Genomic DNA, 27,768 nt, shown 5'->3' with positions numbered 1-27,768 from the left:
GCATTTTAACGAATTTTTCTCTTTTATATTCTTGACATGGTCAATTGCTGTTTATTTGTCCAAAACCAATAATTGGCAGTGTATTTTTATAGTTATATACGGGATTTTATAGTTATGCCGTGTATTTTATAGTTATAGGACCACAGATAAAAATGGTCATCTGACGTCATCTTTGATTTGGGCAGAACTACTCTATTCACACGTCGCTGCATGAATACGTGAAACATGTCTATCCATAAATTATGATTTACATTAGAATAGTGAGGAACCTGTAGCCGTTTCTAAGTCTATGATTTCTATGTTTCACCAAATTCGTTGAGGACAAAAGCAACATGAACTTGCAACTTGTTGCTTTTGAGCATATTCAACAAAGCAACATATTCTTCCAATATTGTTCATTAACTACGAATCAATTTTCAAGTTTTCCTAGGTGAAAACTTCGCAAAGGCAAAGTCCCCATTCCTTTTTAAATCAAGCGGCTTAGTTGTTCAATTTTTCCGAAACCACTGCTATTGAAAGTGGTAAACGTCATATTGTAGAAGCCCTAAAGATATTCAGGAAAGTCTACTGTCATTGAACCTGCATCTGAAATACTGAAACGATCGTCGGCCATCGACAGGCCGCTAAAAAGCCGCCCATGAAATACCGTTGTGAATGGACGTTGTGAATGGACCGTTGTGAAGGAACTAGGATCGATCAGCGTCACGAACTGCGATGGGCATCGTCGGTCGGTGCCTGGGACTTGCCGTCGAAGAACTTGTTAGTAAAGTTACCGTCATGTCCATGCATGTGTCCAGTCACTACAGCGCAGCTGCTTGACAAGCCAGGATTGCCAGCGCCTGTCTGGAGCCCAGCTTCGATATTGCTCCTGTCGCGTCAGCTGCTGACAGCTGATCAGGAGTTTGTGGCTTATGTACAACTGCTCGTAGCTGATAAGATGCACTTCTGTCTTCGAGCGATCAAATTTCCAGCGCGGACACTTGTCAATAAGTCTGCTATCAACAGATCAGAAGTTTTACAGCGGGCGACTGATCATACTGATCATATGCCAGAAAATCTTCTATTTTAGTGATATGGAAAACACTAGACGAAAAAACACTCGAAAGCTTCGTATACAAGATTCAATTGCCTCTCATTGATCAAGCTAAGTACGCTAATGCATGTTACGCTCCGAACGGAGGTATTAGCAAGCATCAACATTTCTTCAGAAACCGCGTTTGGTAGTCGTATTTGCCCTCGCGATGTACCGCACTTGGTGCACACAGATCATAAAGAGCACGAGCGGTGAGGTAGTACGTAGTAGGGTGGTATGAAATCAATTTTAGGTCAGCGTGTAGAAGTCTCGCGGAAGATAGGGTCGTCGTAAAGTTGCGGGGAGGCAGCCACGTCCACAATAAATCTCTCTTCTTCAAGATTGCTTCCTTCTTCCACCTTTGTTGATACTCGTGTTCCGCCTCGCTCTTCGGAGACACTGCGTCTGGAGTCGCTCGCTAGTCCCGTCATGAATAAATCCTGATATAAGTTGGAAGTTTTATTTACTCTTTACCGCATATTTTTGGCATAGAATAATTTAATACGAGTTTCAGTCGGAATTTGTTCTATTTAGACATTCATTTATGTGAGCTCTCGGAGCTTTGATACTTTATTGGGGAAACTGCAATTCCTAACATAACCTAAATTCATGAATTATAATTTATCAAACAGTTTTCAGCTTTTTACTTCTCAATGAGCATATTATTGGGGAAGTATTTTATCCTTTAAAGTAAGTTCGACCAGTTATTTATCAATTTGCGTAATATTTGTTTGTTTATTATATGAATGTTTTCATGAGTGTTCTATTTATTTCAGGTCTGTGAATAAATTTGTTCTTTCGGAATTGACTTGATTCTTGCCCATTGAATTACATAGTTATTTTCAATAAAGTAAGTATTGATTGCAAAATTTAAATTCATTATCGAGTATAATCGAGAAATTAACAATCTGTTGACTGGAATCTGTTATATAAGTTATTATTCACTGTTGTTATTCCTGTAATAAATGTACACGAACTTGACTATTGGCCTTCTTATTATTGTAATTCAGTACTAATTCAGTTCTTGATCCGAATCTCAATCTCCATCTCAGTTGTCAGTTCACGGTTTCACTTTATTTTTTTACTTACTTCTGTATTTTTGGTCTTCGGTTATAGTTTCTGTACTCGTTGTAATGATTAAAAATGAAATATGTGTACTACGGTATCTAAGATGTATGTAATTATATTATAATAAATCTATAATGCATATTTACTCCTGTTAAACACTAGGTTGTCACGTGGTCCCTATTTAATATTTCATTAACCAAGTAAACACTAGCGCGATATCGTGTTTAATGGCTAAAAATTCCTCATATTTGAACTCGTAATTGAAAGACTATTGTTAAAAAGTCACAATAGTTGTTTCTTTGCGATTAACATGTACCGAAATATTTACTCAGTGATCAATACATGTTCATATTTTCTGGTGATTGGAAGCTCACATTTACCTAATTTGTTTACATGTTGCAGGCATCGAAGGTAGCGGTGCAGAGCTGTCACGCGTACACGGACTGCACCTCCTGCCTCCAAGCGATGGACCCTTACTGTGGCTGGTGCTCCTTGGAGAAAAGGTAGGTTTGCCATAATTTATTATTTGCCGTGAATTGAGGTTATGCAGGAAATTTTACGATCGGGATTCGAAGTCGATCTGAGATATACAAAGAAATTTTTGAGAAGGTATATTGTTATTTTGTTTCGTTAAACTTTGTTTTTCGATTCGTTTTCAATGATATCAGGAATTTTAGGTTTTGATTTGGCATTTATATTTCTGTTTGTGATATTTTTCCCAATCATCTATTCAAATTAACAATACCTTGAAAAATATTCAATAGAAGTTTTAAATGAAATTGCTCATATTCAGGGATTCTCGCTAATCCAAAAAGCGTAATTACAAATCGCCAATAACTGGAGACAGTCAAACGCATTTGTTTTGTTCGTAGCTTTTCCGCAGCCGAGCACGGCTACATAGTTTCAGATTCCAATAGCCAATAATGAGTGATTTTTTGACATAAAAACACTATTTAGGCAGTTTTTCCTTCAGGCAATCTATTGATAGAAAATCCATTTGCAACTTGCTTTATTTAGTGATTATAATGATAAATACGGAAATATTAGAATTCATAGTATTTTGGAGCATTTCTTCCAACATTCCTAGCAAGCTTGTGACATATTGTCTCTTCATCACTTTTGTTTATACTTCATCAGAAATCCAATGCCAAATTTTTCTTCTTTGTAACAAAGTTTACAATTTCATGTAATATGAATAGAATGCGCCTGCGCATGTTTATATATGTAGGTATTTTCCAGCGAATAAATCCTCGGAATTTTCTCGAAGCATTTTATTTATTCTCAACGTGCTTCCACGTTTGACAACTCAAAGTCTCTCTGAATAACTGAAATACATTCTAATTTGCTGCACCCCTTATCTTTTTTGTATTTTATTACGTAAATCTTGAATTTATGTTAGCGTCTGTCGTTTATTATAAATGCACATTCATGCGCGCACGTTGTAATTAAGAACCTCAATTAATTAAGTTGAAAGGTTAATACTCGCGCTGCGTTTTCCAGTGAACACTTTTGTGCTCCATTCTAATCCGCAGTGTGCGTCTGATTTTATGGATTCTCTTAATACTTCGCCGCAATTTCCGACCACGCGAACTGCACGCACCTTAATTGCTGCATATTAATGTGTCTTAATCCGAAACCAGCAATATAGCCCGGGTATGCAACAGCGCTTTCATCAATTCTTTGTTCTGAAATAAAATTTTAGTTGATACGGGCCCTGCCAGTGCGCAGTCGACTCTGAATAATTTACATTTATGAGCACTAAAACAAGCTTCTAACTTGAGGAATTTTGGCAAAAATGGCTTCTTGATTAGCTTTTTATTCCACTTGAATGAAGCATCTCGTTATGTGTGAGACATGACATCAGCTTTGCATTATTTGTTCTGTTTACGTGCATTACATGTTCTGTTTACATACATTATTCGTTTGCATGTTTATTATACGCGAAATTCTTTGCATCTTATTTCAGGCTCTCATATGGCTTTTGACATAGACGTTTTTTCGTTGACCGCAACTGATGTTTTTATCTCATAGACACTCGATAGCTCAATAGTGGTCCGAATGTTTGAGTTTATGCACGAGACATAATACATGAATAATAATTAATTGAAGCCCACATGAGTAAATATAAGATCATCTTTTTGGTCTTTTATGTTTCATGTTAAATTTGTGTAACTTTCTAGTTGTATTTTAAACCGCTGGATACATTTATGAGACGTTCTTTAGATAAAAATAAGCTGCTAGAGTAAAAAATTTCTGTTAATTGATAACTTCCACTAAAATAAACTCAAAAGTGTACATGATAAGGCATAATATTTTTGAAGCGAGTCTGCTTTTATCATCTGAAATGAACGAGCAAATTATGGTACCTCTGGGGTAAATCGATATTTAATTTGTGGCGTAGTCGAGCGTAAATAAATTGTTGTTATGAATATTTATTCCCTAGAATTATGTACGTGCCTAAATTAGTTACTTATGTGATTCAACTTTCGTGCGGCTGTTGGGAACTGAAAGTTTTTCAGTTCCCATAACTGGCAAGCTGACTAAAAAATTGTCCGAAGTGTTCCGTAATTCGGTCACGTTGCTCCTTCGCCGACACTCTTCATCAGCGCTCCTAAATTTCTTCATTAAAAGATCCGTGGCAGCTGCCTCCCCTTTTTTAATGTAACCGAACATTTTTCAAAAATTTCTCATAAATTCCTAAGGTTCCTATAACACTGTTAATTTTGGTCCCCTTTTGCCAATATTAAATACTAATTTTTATCCCATTTCGAAGTCCCCTTTTCTTCGATGACTGGGGAAGGTTCACAAAGCTGGGACGGTGGCCCGGGTGTTGCATTATGTGCTTGGATTGCGTAATTACAGAACTTGTCGCGGAGTGCCGTGGCTGGGTGCGAAAGAAATATTATTCTCCCCTAATGAACTTTTACAGGCTGTGTACCGACTACTGCTGCAACTTAACCAAACAAACGATTACCTATCTTAGTTGTAATCTGCGGGTTAATACAAATTTAAAGTTAAAATAGGGACTTGAAAATTCATTATATCTCTACAGAGAACGTTATGTAGTCAAGCTCCGTTGTCAATTCAAAAATACTTTAATGCAAATACTATCATTTAGAACAATTTGAATTCGCGGAGAATGCAGTAAAAACGAGATGGAAAAATTACAAACGAGGCAACAGAAATAATTGCAGGAGATAAATCTATCTACATATACGTCATTTCATTTAGTTAGAGAGGTTGCACAAGCAGATCTCCTGTTTGTTGGCTCTTTCCTTCTTGCTAATAGAATAATAATAGAAGTTTCGAGACGTTATACCGACATCCGTTTGATAATCTGTATTTATCGCATCTTAAATGTGAGAATATGTTAATTCAATTTAAAGTTAGTAACTGGCAATACGCAAAGATTGACATTCGGACGCTATTTCATAAATAAAACTCAGAACTCTTTTGTCATGCAAGTTATCTCAGATGCTGAGATGAAGATGAACAATAAACAATGTTCTTATGAGGGATACAAGTCTAAATATTTGATATTCTCATTTCCTCTTCTAATAGTTGCGATAAACAAGTTTTTTGTTCTTGCGTACACATAAAAATTGCTCAAAGTATTGGCAGTTTGGAATCGTAACAAGGATAATCTTCCATCACAGGTAGCCAGCCAGGTCTCTGACTCGTACATTGGATTGAAGTGAAATCTGATCGAGGTTTCACGTTACTAAGCTGTAAATAATGTTCGGCCTATGATTAGTAAAGGGAAGTAAGCACCCGATTGACTTTTCCACCGCCAGGTTATGTATTACGTAAGGAGTTTGGCCTTTTCGCTAGTGACTACTAACTGAATGCAGTGTCACTTCTTGTGTTGTTGGCTGCAATCTCTTCTGCATTGACTGCTTGATGAGACGACAGCCAGCACAGCGACCCATGATGGTTCTGGCTGAGAATTTCCTCCCTTCACTATAACGTCTTGCGTGTCAAACTGCCAATGTAATTGGTACTGCGATAATGATCTTCAAGAGATTCGTGCGGGCCCTTTGAGAGGTCGATATAGTCACTCAATAGCGTCATTAGGAGGCACAGAAGCGTAGGTCTTGTTCATTGCTATCACCTGCTTTTCATGGGAAGTCAGGAGCATAATGCGGCAGACGTCAGGTATTGTGGACACATCTCGCGCTGCAGTGCCTTGCCTTCTCAACCATCAAGTGTTTATCGCGAGCCATGCAATGGTGGAGATGTCGTCTTAATGGAGATAATGCAGCTGCTGCCAGTGGCGCTTGTGATTTGCTAATAAATGGATTGCTGCTGAGCCTGCCACTAATGGCTGACCTGAGTCGCCCTGAGAATGCTTTTGAGTTGCCTAACTTGAATATATTTTATATTCTCGATATCAAGTGTTCTTCGTGAAATAAATAGAATTGAGTTAGGATAATTTTTTGCGTTCTTGACTGCTTAATTATTTCAATTTTCAAATTGTATGATTTAAATTTCTGAATTCCTTTGTTTCGGGTATATTTTTATTTCAATATTACAGTTGCGTTATTTCTGCTTACAAGACGAAATCGCCGCTCGTTTCTACGCTTTGCATGCTCACAAGAAAAATTTGATCATGGACGATTGCGAATCAACTTTTCATTTTAGTAATAATTCTAAGAGCCCGTTTAAATTCTATGAGTGCATTGTATTTCTAGGAATTAGCTCTATTTCATTGAGTCCGTTTTAATTCAAAGACTCCGCTCCAATTCTATTAGTTCGTTCTAATTCAATGAGTCCGTTTTTACTCTTTGAATAAATTGCGTAAAGTTTCAGACGAAGTTTTTGTAGAAGCTCACTTCTGCTTGGAAGACCTTCGCGTGTTGCATCATTAACTCGAGCGTTAATTTTTCAGCGCTCTAGATCCGAAAACACCATCGTTACTCCTCCCAATTCATGTTTTCGGTAAATAAATATAAAATATTAAACCAGCTAGGCTCTGTTCTTGATGAGTTTCTCTTTGAGTTTTTAATCATTCATGTCGCCTTCTGCGAGTTTTTTTTATTTCGTTATGATAGTTAACAATTTTTGGGGGAATCTTTTTCCAAAGGGAATGATTTTATTTTTTTATGACTTCATTCCATTTTCAAAATCATTTAAAAAATTGGTCCATGATAAAGATTTGCCTACTAGAATTGACCCACTTTTATTCTCATAACTTTGTGTAGGTTTGGGTAAAATCAACGCATATCATACGGTTCTTTTAGTGGCTGAATATTTGTTTGGATCGCAGAAAATTAACAATACGGGCTGCTTAGGGCCACTTATGCTCTACAGTATTAATCTAATTATTCCTAGTTCTCGTCAATTATTTTTTCTTTCGCAAAAGAAATCAATATTCCAGCTCGTTTCCAAATTGATAGCTTTTAAGCTATGACGCAAAGTCCATGAAATCAATTTCGCTGTTAGGCAAATTTTTTTTTTATTTGTCAAGTCGGAACAAGCCGCAATTCCTTCACATTTAGAAGATACCTACCAGCTTGTTTATTTACATGTTTCTCCGAAAATAGTTGCCTTTTCTTTCGGATCTTTCACACTACCAGGCATACAATCCCCAGTCACATTCTCTATACCTGTTTAATTTTTTCAAGTTTTTCGAGTTTATGCGAGTTTCCCATCTTCGCCAGCATCAGTGGTCCCGCCCCAGCTGTCGAAGCCTCCCGCCGTTGTCATGTTTACAAAAGCTGCTTCGGCTGCGCGTCCCAATTGCTGACTAATCAGTTCGACAAATATCCCTTGAATTCGCCCGCGTATCGTATTTCCATTTCGCTAAAGCCTTGAAATCCCCTAACTTCCCAGGTTTATTATCAAGCCAGGATGGTTGTTTGTCTTTTCTGTACTTTCGTCCTTTTTTGTTGGAGAAGTTGTTAGCTCGCGGTGATTCGTTGACTGGATCCTGTTCGTTTTTTTATGGAAATGGAGTACCTCTGCAGAAATCAAATTAACTTTTCGATCAATCGTAACAGTTCTTAGTAAGTGTAGATTTCTGTTCCTGAATTGTGTGAACTTCTTTCTATCATCATGGCCAAATGTTAACTCATTCAAAACGGAGTTTAAGGAGCACTAGTTTATGTAATCTCCGGCACAACTTATCCTCAACCTGATGAAATAAATCTTCACTCCCATTTCGTCTGATCGATTCTGCTCGTTTCCTGCTCCTAGCTACTCAAACCGATTCACTTGAAACGCTCGCTCTCCTCTGTTGTACTCCGTGTGAACTTCAAAATGTTTTGCCCGCGCTGTGACGCGGCGTCGTCGCTGAGTCGAAATGTAAAGATCTTTCATCAATTCCCTGAGTGGGTTTTTATAGGTGCTCTCCCTCACGTCCCTCCGGGAAAAATCTAAAAAATCCTTCTTGACACGATGCAATTAGGTGACATCTGTGGAAATCTGAAAGAAAACTGGAAAGGGAAATAGATGCGGAAAATGAACGAAGATTGTGCGCTGCATTGCAAGCGCTTCTCCGGCAACAGCGCGCGTGTCCGTCGCGTAGGAAACGTGAGAGGTAACGAAAAATTGTCAATATTCTCACCTTTCTTTTTTATTGTTGTCTATATTTATGCATCGTAAAACGAAATAATATACAGTGTTATGCAACTTTTAACATATGTTTATTGTGTAATTATTACCTACGTATATTTTTTACAATCATCTATTGTATCATACAGAAGTGAACTTTAGATTTTATCAATGACTTTACCGATATTTTTATTTAGTTCATATTCACCTAGATCTTTGTATTTTGCCTGTTCTTTTTGTAAATTTGTATTTCCCCGCATTATAGGATAAAGAACTGTAGTGAACGGGTAATAAATGTGTCACGATTCGTCAAGAAAATTAAGACATGTGTAAACTTGTCATTTGCTAACAATCCGTAACCCTTGTGTATGCTGCTTATATATATATAGACTTGGCATGTTGACAGTCGTTGACTGAATATGTCATGTTGACAGTCGTTCATACAGGCATCTTTTACTATATAAGTCGCTCCGCGTGTCCCTAACGTTTGAGTTTATTTCAAATTGTTTAACTTTTTTTTTTAGTTTTCGTGACATGTGAGAATATTGCTCATGGAACCCCTAAATTTAAATAATTCCAGAATATCTGTAGTTTTATCTCAAACTTCATTCTCACATATCTGAACCAGCTTTGTTCTAAGCTTGTCGCTACTTACTTAGTTGGTATTTGTTCAAAACAAATCTCCCTTTAAATCTTGTTGAGAACAACATCATTTCAGCTTCGCTGACGCTCGACTGTACAGCCGCCGAGCTGTCACTGACTGGGTTTCTGACATAATCTGTTCGCTCGCTGAATTGCTCCAACTTTGTAACTTGAGTTGCAGGAGTTGCTCGCTCATGTAGCGATCAGCGCTTGCAGGGTGCTCGCTACAAGCTTTAATAATAAAGTTAGGGAACCCAGTTGCGCCCGATTCTTCCCTGAAATTTTCCCCCAAACTTGTGCTCGATGTGCATTTCCATACGCGGCGGAGAAAGGAATCCGTGCGTCCGCTTGCCGGCTTTTTGTTGCTCACTGTGGCTTCTCGGTTGCACTTTCCTGCGATGTAACTCCCGTAACTCGGCTCTCCTGACACGGCAAAGCTGCCATCACCACACAACGTTTCTTGGCAAATTTCACCTGCAGTAGAAATTTTTTTTCGATTTCTCTAGAGATGAAAATCGTCTAAGAAGGGAAAACCCTTCGATAAATTAAGCATCGTAGGACTGTTCTCTTGAATTTACGATTTCACTTTGTTATCGCGTCATCTGTAAATGAACCGAGCCTACTTCATTTGCAAGGTTCAACTCCGTTTTCACCAGTTATATTTTTCGTTCTTTGACGTCTGCATGTGCCACAAAGTTGTTAGTGACTCGTCTGGGATTATTAGAGCGATTAGCAGCAGTTTTTTTCGTCCATTTCATTGAAGACTTACTCTAAGTCTCGGCGGTAATCGTCGTGCCTAGTTTTCTTCGTAAAGTTGAGGCTTAGACATCTTTGGTAGGCTAGCTGTTCCAGGGCGCCCCTAAGTGACATTTCCGTCGAGTTAAAATACTTCCATGCGGCACTAATGGCATCGCAAATCGTCTGTTAAATTGTTTACAGCGGTTAAATTTAATGAAAGCTCCCTAATGGACTAAGGACTCACGCAAAGTTCGTATCATATAGAAATTACCACAATGGCCTCACTCTGGACATTGAAAGGTGTTCCTGCGAGGCAGCGGATGCGGCACGCTTGGAGGCTGGTCATGGTAATTTGGCCAAGTGACGTAAAGTGATAATAAAAATTCAGCTACGCAGAAGTGTAGGTTCGATGCCAACGCAAATAGTTTTCGCTTATTTGAAATTCTATACTTTAACATCCTACTTTTATTCGCCAAAACTTGTCTGGAAATTTTCTATTGGTTCCCTGACCTCCTGAGAGCATCGTTCATTTGAAAAATGTAAGAAAAATGTAGTACAAATAAACGGTAGTAAAAAACCAATCTGATAAAAAATTCAAACCGAATCAGAACTAAATGGGCTTTTTAAAAACGACTTCGGTTCCAAAAAACTAAGTTATCTTGTCAAAAATACTCGAAGTGCAATCTAACATTTTGATATCGCTTTCGGTTTAGGGTCGTTGGACTATTTAGAGCAAATGCTCACAACTAGATGAGGTGGGTTTAAAAGCTGGTTTCCATTACGATAACTCCTGCTTTTGTGTGAACCGTCAAAATGATTTTGAAATTACGTTACGGCATACATACTTACGGCGATGCGCCCTGCGCTCATCTGTATTAAACTTATTGATCAGTAATCCATGCAGATAAACATTCGGTATATATGTCATAAAAAAGTAATAATTTAGACATGATTTCAAATTCAATTCAAAATGAAGAAATTCATTTTAATTGTCATTAAAGCGAACTTCTTTTTTATACATTTTAATTGTCAATCAATTTTCCATGATTCATATTCATACAAGCTCAAATTGGAAATAATACTTCGAAAGATTTTAAATTAGCATCACCCGCTAAAACTGAGCAATTGTCATCCACTCACAACAGTATAAGTAGTCATCTTTACTCATTTGAAGTATCTGAAGCGGCTTCAGTTCCCTTTTGGGTATTATTGGGTAGACGAGGGCATGAAAATTACTGGATGAAGTGACAGACAAGTTGTAGACGATGGACAGCTTATCGGCTCATCATGGGACCTTGCCTGCTAGATATATAATTTCTCAGGGTATTATTTCTCAGGGTATAATTTCTCAGGGTATAATTTCATCGAGTGAGGGTAAAGAAATCATCAGGATAGGCGACGAGTTGCAGACACCGAGGGCAGCTACCGGAACTTTTTGACAGGCCATTGTGCTTTCTACATCGTTCCTTCATTATGTGGAGGTGTAAAACTTATTAAGTGTAAACTAGGGGCGGACTAGTCGAGGGCAGCAAAAAAACTCGTGTCAGGAAACAGAGATTTGTGTTTACAATTCTATTGCTTGTAATCACCAACGCACTGGTAATGCATAGCTCAAAGTGAAAACTGAAGGTAATTCACTGATTTATTCTTGTGACGTTCATTTTAAGTAGCAAAATAATCAGAAATATCGAGTGCGGTTTCAAATACGTGGTTAGCTCCTGCACCTGGAGAGTGCACCGCAACTTTATCGTCGCGGAAGCAGGAATTACAGTGAATGTAGCGTCGCGTTGCAGGCACCGACGAAGGTAGAGTGCGTGTCGCAATATCGACCAGCTCGTGGTCGACATCTTCATCGCATTACTGGCCCGACAGCTGACAACACAGCGACTGGTCACCCCGCCTGCCACGTCCAGTCATTACGCGGCGCCTCTTGCTCTAATGACACCTTCCGCTGACACATTTCTCCCATGATTGCCACACGGCGTTATATCAAAGTGCCCCTACTTGTCAAGAACAATTCGCTACTTGCGAACAGTCCGTTTTTAACTGGATGAGCGTAACAAGTACTGTGAATACTGAGGACGAAACACAAAAATTCTAGGGAGTTGTTTTAAAGTTGTTGTAACGACCTATGGTACGTCACAATTTTGCTGTGCGAGTCAAATAATTGCTAATTTTAATTTATGGTCTAATTTATGACGCAATTTTGCAACATCTAAATTAATCTCAGATCGAAATTAGTTTTTTAATGAAAATTGAACCGCTTAAATTGAAAAAAAAATTAAATCCTCTTGCAATCGTGACATAAATATACTTTATAAATATCGGGAAATGCATACTACATTTTAGGATTTTGTTATAGATTTTTATGCTGGAAAATTTAGTTCCCTCCACTATAAAGAATTAAAGGGTTACATTACTGATTGACGAGGGTAGCGCGTCTGCAATATTTCTGGGTAAAAGCATATCATTAACACGTCATTTAAAATTAACCACAGACTGAATGAATTAACCACAATTAACCTCAGTTGAATTGATGATTGTATAATAACTAATCGAGATTACCTTGGCTTTCCTGATATCGTCCGTATTATGTTGAGCCAGAGAAAATATGTTAACTACCTGGAAATTTTTCTAATTTAAAAAATTGCAATGATTACCAACGTTTAACTAAAAAGCTCAACAGTACGAGTATGTTAGTTCCAGCACACCTCTCTTTGCTTTCTTTAATATAACTTTAAAAATTAATAAATAACAATTTTAATTTGTTAGTTCCTTTTAATTAATTACTTGTGAAAGACAATAGAGCTTTCAGAGTTTGTTCTTTTTTCTTCAATTCTTATGAATCATTTTACGAGTTCATTTGTAACTTAGTTTGCTTTTCGTGGCCTACTTTCAGAATGAATAAGAATTAGGTTGCCACTGTTTTACTTAGCAATTTTTAGAAAATCATGAAGGTCTCTACGCAATAGCTTAGCACGCTCTCAAGCCTGTGTCTATTTTGAATTTAACATGAATGCCTCGTATTTAGAAAATTGTTGACATTTTTTGGCACCTGAATCTAACGGGATGAAACGTTTTATTGTTTTGTCATTCATTGTTATCAAGTTGCTATATATGGACCAGCTCGTGAACTTTCAATATGGTAGGAAAAAAATAACCCATTTAGCTGTTGAACACTGAAAATAACATTGCATGATGTGGTTCATTTTTCATCATTTCAAGAAGGAGCAGTGAATGGATAATGGTGTGCAATTAATTGAAAACATGCTCTTCTTGTCATTGTAAATTATGACGCGATTTGAAATATCTGTTCTTATAAAATGTTTTTTGTTGAAAGTTTTTATTTGACGGTTCCGGCCCTCCTCGAAACCTAGACAGATGGTAAGAGGAAAGCTGTGATTCCAAGTATGTTTGAAGGCTCACAGGCTCGTCGTATCTAAAGTGTCGGAGATTTAAGGCCAGTTTTACGACGCTTACAATAGCTCAAACCCGACTCGATGTTCGCATTCAATTACGGCGTAGCGCAGTGCAGTGCGTGAGGTCTGACACGCTTGGTGCTAACGCTGTGACACATCGTCGATATTTCCACACGTATGTATCGGCTGGAGCACAAGCCGGCCATGTGTGAGTTCGTATACTTCCACTTAATAATAAGCCTCACCGACACCTCCTAGAATGATGGCGGTACAAAAATAACACGTGATTTCACGCTACTCGTGATCTATCATTTAAGACCTTTGCGAGATTTCAACTCCAATAGGAACAGACCCATCAATTAATCGAGCATGTGTGGAATTATTTATTCTACTGTGCATATTGTCTTTGAATAGAACACGAAATAAAAAACCTTGGGCAAAAATATTGTTGCGATGTGGACCTAATTTTTCAGTTAAAGTGCACTACAAAGCGCAAATTATCCATAATGAAAAAACTTCCCTGTCATGCATGCGACTGATGTCCTACGTACGTTTTTGTCCGGTTTATTATAGTTCCGTTGTGTATTATTGTCAAACTTTAAGGTAACGTGCTTCGACTCATTGTTCAAGTCATTTAAGTCCCATTTTGGTACAGTTTTGACATCTCTCCTGACGTTCAATGTATGTGCTGCATCGATACATTTACTTGTCTTACTTCCCTAAAATCGCAGTGTTCGCGCTGAAGAACTCGGCTGAACAATGAACCTGCCTAAAATGAACGTTTTTCATCGATGGCCGTTCTTAATATCCACAGTTTTACTTTCATAGTCTGAGTATATGAAAGCTGCATTGACTGCCATGTACTTGAAATGATCATTTAATTTCTCTGAGTGGGGATGCTATGTAACATTACTTTTTCGATCAGCTTCTTGAATGTAGTTCATAGCCGTACTAACGGACATTCTGTGATGTATTCTCATAACTGAATATTCGTCCTGCTTACGTTATTTCAATCGATATCTTTCTCTGCAATTTCCCCGACCGTTCACGTTGTCTGTCACAGTACAATGAACCTTACATCCTAGCCAACTCTCGATGGCATTTGAGGGAATCCGTCAAGTTTAATCCATTTAGCACTCGCCTCGCACAGTCCCCCCTCTTCTCTCATAGCTCACTTGCGCCACAACCTGCCTGCATGCATGGGGTCGGTCACCGAAACCTGCGCTTCAAAAGGATTAGGCTGGGGGTTCGCCTTTCAGTTCGGCTTGTGCGCCTCTCTAATAGCAAGATTACTCTGCGAGCGTGGGAGCCCTCGACCCGAGTATAGTACCTTAATATCGCGATTATGTTGTGCTCTGCTATGATGAAACAGGCTAATGGAAAAGCCATAACGAATTTAAGGGCAAGCCAACGCTTGCTAGAGAACGCTATTTCATGTACCGTTACTTCCTGTGCTATCTCAGGGAACGGATGAATGATACCGATGTATTTTTTCGCTCAGGCTATAACAAATTGTTATTAATCCAATTCAATTGCATTCTAATCCCAAATGACAGTATTATTATTAATTTGAGTCTTTTATTGCACTTACAATCTTTTGCTTTAAATTATTTTTTTGAATTGCTATTTATACGAAAAAAATATAATTCCTTTCTGCGATAGACGACTAATGCCTCAATCGCTTAGTTTTCATTCATTTTCTTTGACTGGATTGCAAAATTGATGGTGTGGACACGCGATTTGCCGATCAATTGATTAGGTAGAAATGCATCTTGCACCTCCAGCGCTCCATGACTAAGATTGTCAGAAAATGTTGACGTGTCTTCCCAAATCTGTAATAATTCATCTATGACAACGAACTGAGCTAGTGACTTTCTTGCGCCTATGCGTTCCCCTGAATCGTCCTTGTGAAATTTGATGCATCCATTTTTATATTAAATCAAACGCTATGAGTTCCTTGTTGCCGAACCGACCAGAATTTTAAATTACTTTTTTCATGCCTTTGACAAATTCGAAAACTGGTTCAAAAAGATCGCATATACATTATTAATAAATATTTAGTTCAATGACACATTCTTCCTTCATTTAGTCGTGAAGGTGAAGAAGTAAAATATGATGAGAATAGTCGAATTTACTAGAACTAGCATCGTTATTGCGATTTTCTAGAAGCACACGCCTCGTCTCATGTTCACCGGCCGTCCGTTCCTTGAATATATTAACTTTTTCTCATCATAATGGCGAATAATGGCTCTATTATACGGCTCTGAGAGTGAGAGCGACCCTGCATGGTAGCCCAGATATAATCAATAAATATTATTCGCTGCATGCGGAACGACACCGCTGATGCCGCGAAGGGGTGACTGCTAATTGACTGCGTCTCCCAATGTGACATCGAGTTGCTGCATCAGACGAATATTTCATATAATATCTATATCTATAAATAATATCTCAAATGTACGCACTCTCGGCACCGCGTAGTATGGTTTTCGGGGTTTGAATACGACTCGAAACTACCTTAATAATGGTCCTAGTTATTTAATGTTGAATCTGTAATTGACTCGTATTTGTATTGTACGGCTTAAAATTCATTCTATTACAGATTTCTAAATAGATTTCCATGGCTTTATTTATGATAGCGCCGCTGCTGCATGAAGTGTTAATGAATTGTTCTAGTATTCATTAAATTTGTGGATTCAGATCGAAGAACAGCGTTTGTCAGTTTATTTTAACTACTTCATTTGTTACGGAATTTCCAAACGAAAAACTTTCAGCGTTTCGATTTCCTGAATAACTAAATAAGAGTGTTTGCATTTTATAGCCAAATATTGATAGAAAATAATATTATTCTTATTATATTAGTTTTCATAATTTCAGTATGATTTGTGTCTGAAACCAGATATCGAAGGATGTTTAATGGTCTTCCCTTAAAACGAGCAATGAGTAATAGGTTTTCTAAACGACATTTTCTTCATCCATAAAAAACAGATGCATTTTACGTGGTATAACTTTTTTATATCTCGATTCCATTTCTAGATCTACTAATATTGTAGAATTGAGCAAAAATGTATTTTGTTTGAATACCCAGTTAATATTTCCATCTCATATTTCTACATTTTCCCCTTAGAAAAACTAAATGCCATTTAGTTATGACTTTTTTGAGCTATTTTTCCATCTTTGACCTCAATGATTTCTACATCGCAGTTCAACTGTTCAAGGTGAAAAATTCAACCCAGGGAAGCTATATTTCCGCTCTCTCCTTCCCATAATTTCTCTAAATTGAATTCGCGCTGGATGAACTCTCGCGCGCTGAGAATCCGTGCAATATTTGTTCTTGGCCCAGAATTGAACAATTGTCCTCGTCTCTCATTATTCTAATTTTTCAGTGGGATTTTCTGCGAGAAAATCCCTGTCTTTAATGAGAGCATCTGTCTTCTTCTGGCTTATTGAAGCCGTCAAGGGCGAGAGCTCGGCCTCTCGCACTGAAATCGTGATGATAGTTTATAAATTTGTCGCACTTTGACGTGGATGGGCGCCGGAATAACAAATATATTTTTGTGGATTCTACTTTCTTCCAAATATTTATAAAATAATCTTTGGAACGACCTGGTTTTAATTTCAAATGATTTCTAAATAGTCGTCTTGTCGCCGAATTTAGATGCATTGGGGAACTTAAATAATAAAAGCATGAAATTTAATGAAGTGTTCTTTCATGATATTTCCATAGTCCTTTTGACTCAAAATTCACACAAATATTTTCTTCGTGCTCACTCCTCTCTTGTAATGTTCTATTTTATAATTTCTCTGTAGTTAATAGCGGCTGTTTACTCTAATTGGGATTATTATTTTCAACTATAAGCTCTATTATTCAATTTAACAGAGAAACAGTAAATTAATTGCTGTGATTAGGCATATTTGACTTTAACGCTGTTCCAATACTCAATAATATGCTTATGTACACAGTCTAGCAGGTCTCGAGTCATAGTAGGTTTCATAAATGCATGCCCTGAGCCTATTTTTTCTTATGAAGATAAACACCCGGGCATTATCTGGAGATAAACTTGAGTTATTATTAAACATAAAAGCCCACTAACACTTAAGTCAATGTTTTAAACTTTCTTATTGAAACTCTTACCCCTTTGCAGAAAATTATTAAAATATCTTATTCTATTGAAGCTTGGTTTTCTATTTGCAAAATTACCCGAAGATCATGTCGCATTTTATTTGCTTCTGCACCACGTTTCCTTTGACATCTGCATTTTAAAGCTGGCCACATCATAATGTTCGTTTTGAAATGCTCACTTTCCCTGCTAAGAAACGTTCTAATGTTCATTCCAATAACCACTCATCTCGCCTCATTCAGGTGCACGGTGGCATCGGCGTGCGAACACGCGGGCTTCTCGTCCCCGCGGTGGCTGAACTTCAGGTCTGGCCAACAGTGCATTGACTTCGAAGCCATCGATCCTGAGGGCCTTCCTATCAACACTGAAGCCTCTGTGAGTATTGCTTACTGCGCTGTTATTTGAGTAAGAAAGCATGAGTAGCTTCCTGACACTGTGAGTATTGCTTGCTTGCGCTGCAATTTGAGTAAGAAACCATGAGTAGCTTCCTGACACTGTGAGTATTGCTTGCTTGCGCTGTTATTTGAGTAAGAAACCATGAGTATTTTCCTGACACTGTGAGTATTGCTTGCTTGCGCTGTTATTTGAGTAAGAAACCATGAGTAGCTTCCTGACACTGTGAGTATTGCTTGCTGCGCCGCCATTTGAGTAAGAAACCATGAGTAGCTTCCTAACACTGTGAGTATTGCTTGCTTGCGCTGCTATTTGAGTAAGAAATCATGAGTAGCTTCCTGACACTGTGAGTATTGCTTGCTGCGCCGACATTTGAGTAAGAAATCATTAGTAGATTCCTGACACTGTGAGTATTGTTTGCTTACGCTGCCATTTGAGTGAGAAATCATTAGTAGATTCCTGACACTGTGAGTATTGCTTGCTTGCGCTCCTATTTGAGTAAGAAACCATTAGTAGATTCCTGACACTATTAGTATTGCTTGCTTGCGTTGTCATTGAGAATGATATCACTAGCATCTTTGTGGTACTGCGAGTATTGCTCGTTTGTGCTGCCATTGAAATAAGAAACTATGAACGGATGCCAGTTTTTAACAGCTCATTGAATCAGATGCACCTCTAATAATTAATCTTTCTTTTATACGATACAAAAATCTATTTTTTAGAGTTAGGTTTTCCCGCCTTGTGGCCCTCGTCATTTACAACGCCTCGCAATTTAGCAATCGCACAAATCATCAAATTCAAAAATTTTAATGATCGAACTTATTATTGGAAGACATTTTTCAGTTTAAAGTTTTTTTTAATAGGATTGATTCCAGATTACACGTTCAAATCTATCGCCAAAAATACAGTGAGCTTTTCAATACGTTTCAGTGGTTAGATTAATTATTAAAACCTTCGATCTCCAATTTACATGCGGCTTTACCATATTTACTAACTTACGATTCCAAATATTGCATAGATTCCGCCAAGACTAAAACTTCAAGGTAGATGCTAAGGGCCAGCCAGACCCATTCACTTTTTTCGGGCCCGCAATTTAGGAGTGACCGAGCCCGGCAGATCGGCAGCTTCGGCTCTAATGTTTGTCCGGGTCAGCCCATCCACATTTTTGCTCTCATGTCGTTGCTGCTGACTCGGCATTAGCTAATTAGTCCAGCGAGAAAAAGACAACAAGCTGATTCAGGCTCTCAACAGCCTGGTTTTCTCTTCTTTTTGTTTTCAATGCCTAACTCCCGTGGAAATTGCGTCAAACAAAATTTTTGACCTCTTATTTTTGTCTTCAATGCCCAGCTCCAGTTACAATCGTAGTTTTCAATCTCTTCTTTTCGTCTTCAATACCTAGCTCCTGTTGTAATCGCAGCATATAAATATTTCAATCTCTTGATTTCCTCGTCAATACCTAGCTCCTGTTGCAATCACATCATATCAATATTTCGATCACTTCTTTTCGTCGTCAATACCTAGCTCCTGTTGCAATCACATCATATCAATATTTCGATCACTTCTTTTCGTCGTCAATACCTAGCTCCTGTTGCAATCACATCAAATCAATATTTCGATCACTTCTTTTCGTCGTCTATGCCTAGCTCCTGTTGCAATTACTTCAAAGAAAGATTACAATCTTTCACGAATGTTCTATTAGTTCTACAAGACTTCATTTTCATTATTTTAATGCCTGTTTCGGGATGGGGAATAATCTAAGGTGAAATCACCTCGTCGAGCTACTGTAGAATGTCATCATGCATGAGGGTATTTTACTGTTCCAATAATGACTGGGCGTTAACTTAATCGATTGATTTCATAAAATTTTTCAATATCTGATTATATACGGTATGTGTTGTCATATTTGCGAGTCTAATCTAACATGCGGATACACTTCGAGACACATTTCGGCGCATTACTTTTAAATTTGAATCACTAATTATACAATATTCATTTACTGTTGAGTTTTTATTTTGCCATTAATTAAATGATTTCCTCTATAGCGAAATGGCTAATGATATAATGTGGCTTAGCGAGCGTCTCGTTCTCGTGAGGATCGCCCATAAATAACGCCACGCTCAGAACCCACACATCATCCAGTGATCTATTTTGCTGATCGTCGCTTCATTAGCGTGTTTATTGGTAACTAAGTCTCTTAGCATCAGTAGCCAAAGTTGTGTTAATTAATTACCTCCCCGTCGTGTATAATGAGCTGTATTTATCAGCAAGATTATTGAACTGAACAGTGGAGGGATTGTGCTTCTTCATCATCTGACAGAAATGCATTGTTCTTGTTATCTAATTTATCGAGTCTTGTGTGATAAATATCCTCGGGTTTTATTTAATTCCAGGGAGTGCATGATGCAAGTTCCCAAATTTTGTAGAATCATTAATATATTGAGCTGGCTGAGTCCAAACTCAGACCAAGTATTTAATATTCCTGGTTTTTCCAAGTATAGTATTTATCGCAACTGCCATGGGGGAGGTATAACTGCTTACGTGGATGAAAAGTTCAGCGCGAGGGTTAATAATGATTTCTCTTGGGTGAAAAAAGAGTATGAACTCTTGAGTTTATGTGTTCGCTTACCTGCGTTTGAGCTATCTATCTTTTGCGTCTATAGACCACCCTCCAACAGCATTCGAACATTCAATGAACTGTTCTCAGTCGAGGTTCTTTCGAAAATAAAAGGAACTAGTAAAACAATTCTTTGTGGGGACTTCAATATAAATCTGTACAACCCTCTTAATTTATGCTCGACCAATTTTTTTATACATGAAATTCTATGTAGCAATTTTTATCCAGTTATAACCAAACCAACCAGAATCTCTCCTCAAAACCCTATCACCCCGTTCTCGTTACTTGACCATATCTGGTGTAACTTTTCTTTTGGATCCAATCCCCATTCAGCCGTTGTTGACTGCGACTTGTCTGATCACTTGATGACGTTCTTTCACTTTGAAACAAGATTTCCGTTCGTTTCACTTCTGAGGAAAATTCGCGTGATTAATGATGAAAATATTCATAAGTTCAAGGAAAACATGAGACTTTTTCCATCGGCATTTCTTTCAAATATTAACGAACCTAACGCAGCAATGCACTCCTTTATATCTGAACTTTCTAAAATTTATAATGAATCATTTCCCATAAAGTTTGTATCAGTAAAGAAACATAAGCCTCCTTGGGTGACAGCTGAAATTAAGTCTGCTATCAGGAAGAAACATAAGCTTCTGAAGCTCTCCCGCTCTGGTGTAATTCTTCGTCGATCATATGCCACTTATCGAAATGTCCTAAATGCGTTAATCAAGACTGTCAAAAAGCAATTCTACGCAGCCAAAATCGAGCAGGCGTCGAATGACTCAAAGGTTCTTTGGAAAATTGTCAACAACTTGCTTGTAAAAAATGTTGGTAAAAAAAGAATTTAATTGTTAAAAAATAATGAGATAATTTCCGGTACCGATGCAGCAACTGAATTTAACAATTATTTCATCTCTGCTGCTAACGATATCACAAAAAACTTAGGTCCTGTGAACGATTATTTGATGAATGAAATTCCCTCCTGTGAGGCATCCTGCTTCCGGTTTCCTACTTCTGAATTTGAGATAAAGCAAATTTTACGACTGTGCAAGGGCAAAAAACTTCAGGTCGATGAATTTCAGCCAAGAATATTGTATCTTGTAGCTGACACTGTAGCGCCAGTCTTAGCGCATATTTTTAACCTCTGTATGTCCACAGGAGTGTATCCTAATTTACTGAAACGAGCTCGAGTTATACCTATTTTTAAATCGGGTGACCCTTCCAAAGTCTCGAATTACCGTCCTATATCAACCCTGTCATATCTTAATAAGATTTTTGAAAAAATTCTCCACTCTAGACTAACTACTTTTTTCGATAAATTTTCAATTATATCTGATAACCAGTTTGGTTTCCGTAAGGGTTGCAACACAACCATGGCTATATTTTATCTAGTTCAAGACCTTCTTAGGACGTACCATTCAAAATATTACTGTGTCGCTCTTTTTCTGGACCTACAGAAGGCTTTTGATTGTGTGAATCACAGAATTCTTCTAGGGAAGCTACACCGTTATGGCATTAGAGGGACCTTCCTCTCACTTGTTTAGTCTTACCTCTCGAATAGAGAACAGTTCGTCGCGTTAAACGAGTTCACTTCACCCATAAAACCAATCAATATAGGTGTGCCACAAGGCTCTGTACTGGGACCTCTTTTCTTTACTATTTTTATTAATGACATTGCTTCATCTCTTAATGTGAACTGCAAACTTTTTGCCGACGACGCAGTGTTTTATGTCTCGAGAAGTTCCTTCGACGAAGTGTGCGATATCATATCGGAACTGACTGTGCATTTGTCGAGATGGCTTTTAGATAACAAGCTAGTAGCTCACACTGACAAAACTAAGTTGATGCTTTTTACTCCTAGACCCGTTTCCGTCCTTCGTGATATAACCTTTAATGACACAATTTTACAATGGGTCGACGAATTTAGATATCTTGGTTTAATCCTCGACAACAAGATTTCCTTCAATAAGCACATTAACTACGTCTGTCAGGGGCTGAGTAAAGCCCACGGAGTTTTGCGTGCATTGTCGAGCGTCCTACCTTTTACTTCGTTAAAAACTCTTTTCTACGCATTGTCCGTTTCTAAACTAGCAAACACTTTGGTAATCTGGGGGGGGTGTACCTTTTAATACAAAGAAGAGGGTCATTACGCTAGTTAATAAAACATTGCGTTCCATGCTTAGGGTTAAGTATGATGTCAATAATATTCCTTTGACTCTCACTAGCGTATTATATAAGCAGTCTAAAATCTTGAAACTCGACGATATGTATAAATTTGAGCTTTTAAAATTCATGCATAGGGCACTTTTCCATGATGATCGTCTTTTTGAGTCCGCCTTCGCCTCTCTCGTCCCTCAACATTCCCATAATACCAGGGGCGTACGATTTAACTTGCCAGCGGTTCGTCTGGAAGTAGAAAAAAGCGGTACTGTTTTTAACTGCGTCAAATATTTTAATGAATTCCATGAAGATTTTAAAAACGATTGTTCCAAATTACTTTTAAAAACGAAATTCCGTAAATTTATTCTTGACCAGTATTAATTTGACTTCGTTTGTCATGCAGGTTCTGAATATTTTTGACTATATATTTCAAGTTTTTACCCGTTTTTAATCACTGTTATATTGCTTTGTTACGCTTAATTTTAGTGACATCCTGTTATCAGTTTTCTTGAGGTTTTTTCCTTGTATGTGTTTAATTTAGAAACTTTCTGTTGCTCTTAACTTCTTTGACTTATCATTGGAATAGAGTTTTAAATCACCTCTGTTGCCTGCGAAGCTTATCTGCTTATGGGCATTCACTTGGATGTCTCTATTATTTTGTAAATGTTTTTTTCTTTTTCTCTTTTGAATTGTAACTAGAGCTCCTTTGTGAATAAAAATCAATCAATCAATCAATGTATTTTTCAACATTTAAGGTTAAACGATAATATTACGTCACTTGACAACAGAATCGATCTCTTTACCGATAACATGGTTTTAAATGAACAGTCAAGTTCCTCGAAAACTTATTTATAGGTTGGGGGCGAAAAAAAACATACAAGCACCAGACATTCGCTGATTTAACGAACCGAGAGTTTTTTTCATACGAGCAAAGAACATTTATGGTCTTTATAACGGCATATCCACTCAGTCATATATATATATATGAGGGCACCAATAATTCACTGCTGCAACAGACCTACATTCTCATATTCATGGGAACATCAAACATTCACTGATATAAAGAACAGGGCATCTTACTGCAGCTACTTGATAGAAACAAACGATCACTTCTCACAGAATTTTAATTCAATAAGCTAGACAAGAAAAAGAACTACATGATTAATCCTAATCCGACAGCGATAGTGTGGTTGGCAAGCATTAATCACAACCTAGAAGCAACTATGTAAATTTAGCTTGAGGATTTACTCGGGCTCACCTGAACTAAAGCTTATCACGGCATTCTTTTCACTTACGTCATCAGCGGTAAGCTCTGCATTTTCGAAGAAAATTTGTTAATGGAAACATGCTGACACGTGTCAGAAGCTCTTGGATGCGAGTGTATATCTGTAAGCTGCTAGCTGGGAAGTCACAATCAAATGTAGAGCGCATGCACAACTCTTATAAGAAGTAACACTATAGAAATTATTTAGACAACTCTTAGAAAAAAATGTACTACGCTGATTGCATACACGGGAAAGCACAATCCTAGCGCATATATACCACTCTTGCAGCGAGCAACGTTCCGAAAAGTAGTGAGCTGACAGAGCTATCAAAACTTGAAGACGAGCGTGAGACGCTTGGTATGACCGAGCATGCAGACACAGCTATTAGAGTGGTACATTATTGTAAGATACTCTGTGAGATAATTAGTCCAAATCAAATCGTATGGACACTAGTTACCGTAACCACGTTTGTGTCAACCGCATTCTAACATGTAAGTGAACTAAACTCCGAGCGTGGTGTTACGATCTGAGTCAAGGTCTATACCGCGTAATCGAAAGCTTCTGGATTGCGTAGCTAGCGAATGCAAAACGGAAAAGAGCCCTTCAAGCTAGAGAACGATAACATCGACTGTCTGTGTTATCAAGTCCGACTCATCGTAACCTTTTTCCGCTGTTTACACACAAGTTGTGGAGATAAAAGAGTTCTTTGATATTTGGCTGTTGCGTCATCGTGAGTTTTCATTAACGAACGCACTCTTTTTAACGTTTTTCTCACATATTTCCTGTATTTTTATTGCTACTAATTTTCACCACCATCCACCATGCCAACCTGTACAATTCATCGTTGTGTATCGTGAACCCGTTAATACTTACACAACGTAACACAACATTTGCTAGGAATAACATCATTCCACTATGTTTCAATGTGATTTTTAATGTTCTATAGCGGTGCACTTTATGCTCATTCAATTTTACTCGCTCACAATTTTCACTTTCATCTTGTTATCAGCTGATCCAGCTGACGATTCGCACGCTCCCCGCGCTGCCAGCTGGGGCCAAGTACCAGTGCATGTGGGGCTCCGCCCCTCCCGCCGACGCCACGGTCACCAACACGGGGCTAACCTGCCCTGCGCCGGCTCTGCGGTACCGACCAAATATTCTGCCTCACACAGACCACACGCTCGTGCCTCTCGCCGTCCGCTCCAGTGAAACCAATCAGGATTTCGTGTCGAGGAACTTTGCGTTCTACGACTGCAGTCGCCACGTGACGTGTGGTTCGTGCGTGCGCAGCGCGTGGGCCTGCAACTGGTGCGTCTACGAGAACACGTGCACGCATAACAGCTCATCGTGTCTCAAGACTGTCGTCTCCGGTGAACAGGTTAGAGGTTTATCTCATGAAGTCTGCAAGCAGGGATCGAAAGCTGCTCAATTTTTATTTTTACGTTTACGGTAAACCATCTGTGATGCTGCAGCTGGTAATAGGGTTCTTCTTACACGTTTCAAATGTTCTATTTCAACATTGCAATGCAAGTAACAAGTTATCTTTATACATGCTCAAAAACTTCTATTTCAACGGTAAAATTAAGGTCCGCAGATCATAGATTTCTAACTTCATGAGAAAATTTAATTCTCATCTAAGTTACGTTTACTCATTCGGTGTTTCTTGGTGAACTTGAGGTGCGATGCTTAAAAATGTATTTATTATTTTACAGAACCCAGCAAAGTTGTCGTCTCACGGATTGAACTCCTGTCCGCACTTCATGAGGAGGACCGAGGACCTGCTGGCGTCTGATGGCACGCCGACGGAGTTATACCTCGCCGTGCGAAACCTGCCCACGCCCAGAGCCGGCCAACTGGGCTTCCAATGTGTGGTCAATATCGAGGGCGCGACTATGCTTGTGCCGGCCAAGGAATCTCCGGACACGGAAGGCTTGATCATCTGCGAGACGGCCTCGTACCACTACCAAGCTCCGACGGCTGAGTACAAGGCTACGTTGAAACTTGTTTGGAATCGGGACCACGAGATCGGTCGTCGCTCGCTGACGCTGTACAAATGCTCGGTGCTTGGCGCGCACCGCGGCCATGCGGACTGTTCGCTGTGCGTGACGCGGCCCTCGCGCTACCGCTGCTCTTGGTGCGGCGGCGCCTGCAACTACGCGCCGTCTTGTCCCGCCGCCGCCAGGCCGCTTCTCAGCCCGCACCACCAGGACGTGTCTGCATCTCCCACCGGAGCCTGCCCGTCACCAAGGATTGACATGGTGAGTTGAGGTCCGATGATTCTGAAGCTAAAGTTTTTTTTAATAAGCTTCTTATTAATTTTTGTAAGTTGACTGAAGTTCATACATTTTCCTGAATAAATTTCTCTATTTCGAAAGCATTAATATTAATAACAATCAAATAAACCTTCAAAAAACTTCTTAAAACTTAAATTGCCTCAGGCTTTCTTAAAACGGATTGGTTTGAAACACTCGTTTACTACAAGTTGATGGAGGCCAGCAGCACATGTGGTATTTACTTGTTGCAACCAACAGCCCCAAGATGCTTAGGAATCAATTGGGACCTGAAAACTATCAAACGAATTTTAAAAATACTGTTCATGACATATAATTGGTTTACTTATAACTATGAGGAACAACTGTATTTAAAGCTATAACTATAACTCAATTAACCTATAAGGACTCGTCCGTCGCAATTTATAGTAATGGCACAGTTGAAGATCGCAACAATTTAGACATGCCGCTGAACTCGGCCGAGCTTTTGGTCGTTGAGTGCATTTGCTTCCAAGTCTCCTATTAGTTGACTGTCTTAAGCCTTTCCGGAAGCCTATTGACTCACTTGTGCCCAGCAACAAATAGTTTGCAAGCCTCATTAGAACTTGAGCGAATACTCTTGAAATTCCTGCTCCGGCTCTCATGCAGTCGCCCAACGTTGGTTTCATTTCATTAGCAGTCGCTCGCTGTGCCGTCTGAAAGCGCATTGCTCGGTAATTCTAATTAACTGCAAACTATAAAGTTTGGAGAACAGTTCAACATTTTCGCTTGCTTTTAGCTATAATGGCATCAATTTATAATTTCTAAAAACTATCTTGTTATTAAAAAATGGCTCAACAACTCATCTATGTTAATGCATAAAACTCAGGTTTAGGCATTCTGGTTAATGCCTAGACTTAGAGCTTATCTGGAACTGATGTTAAGTTTTTTACCTTGTATCTAAAAAACTGGATATCATTTTAACAATAGCGTGTATTCATCGCAAAATATCGCACACTTCCATTTAGCTGCACTCGTGCAATGCAATACTTCGGCTCCCGCTGCCTGTTCGAATATTATTGTTTCTCTGTGCCAAAACAATCAAATTATTCGCCTCTCGGGCAAGCTTAGCAAAATGATTTGCGTTCCCTAAATACACACAATGATCTAATCCAAATTTACTGAATTATTTGCATTGATAGTAGGACTACATGTCTACGTATTTGTGATGATATGTTCAGGAAATAAGAATGGTATTTTCATTGAACCGGCGTTAGACGGTACCGCTTTTTATTTTATTTGTATTGTAATGATAGTGAAACTATGCTAGCATGTCTGTCGAATTTTGTATTGTGAAAAATTATTATTATTTTGTATGTTTGAAAGTGTTGGAAGCGGAAAATGACGATGACTTTCTTTTGCATTGAAGTTCTTGTCCTGAATTTTGGAACATTGCTACCAACGTCCGTTTTGTGTTT

General features: G+C 38.5%; 1 protein-coding gene across 1 annotated transcript in view; it reads left to right on the top strand.

Moving 5' to 3' along the window:
* Nucleotides 1–27,768, top strand: part of LOC108672527 (plexin-B) — a 211,081-nt gene that overhangs the window by 148,956 nt on the left and 34,357 nt on the right. Inside the window, exons 4-7 of the mRNA XM_018160209.2 lie at nucleotides 2,543–2,643; nucleotides 17,852–17,984; nucleotides 25,051–25,419; nucleotides 25,754–26,299. Of these exons, the coding sequence (XP_018015698.1) occupies nucleotides 2,543–2,643; nucleotides 17,852–17,984; nucleotides 25,051–25,419; nucleotides 25,754–26,299 (1,149 nt within the window). The remainder of the gene's footprint in view (nucleotides 1–2,542; nucleotides 2,644–17,851; nucleotides 17,985–25,050; nucleotides 25,420–25,753; nucleotides 26,300–27,768) is intronic.

This window comes from Hyalella azteca, unplaced genomic scaffold (assembly GCF_000764305.2).
Source record: "Hyalella azteca isolate HAZT.00-mixed unplaced genomic scaffold, Hazt_2.0.2 contig5093, whole genome shotgun sequence".
In the NCBI taxonomy this organism is placed as follows: domain Eukaryota; kingdom Metazoa; phylum Arthropoda; class Malacostraca; order Amphipoda; family Hyalellidae; genus Hyalella; species Hyalella azteca.
The sequence above is the reverse complement of the archived record's forward strand: the minus strand, read 5'-3'. Positions and strand labels throughout refer to the sequence as shown.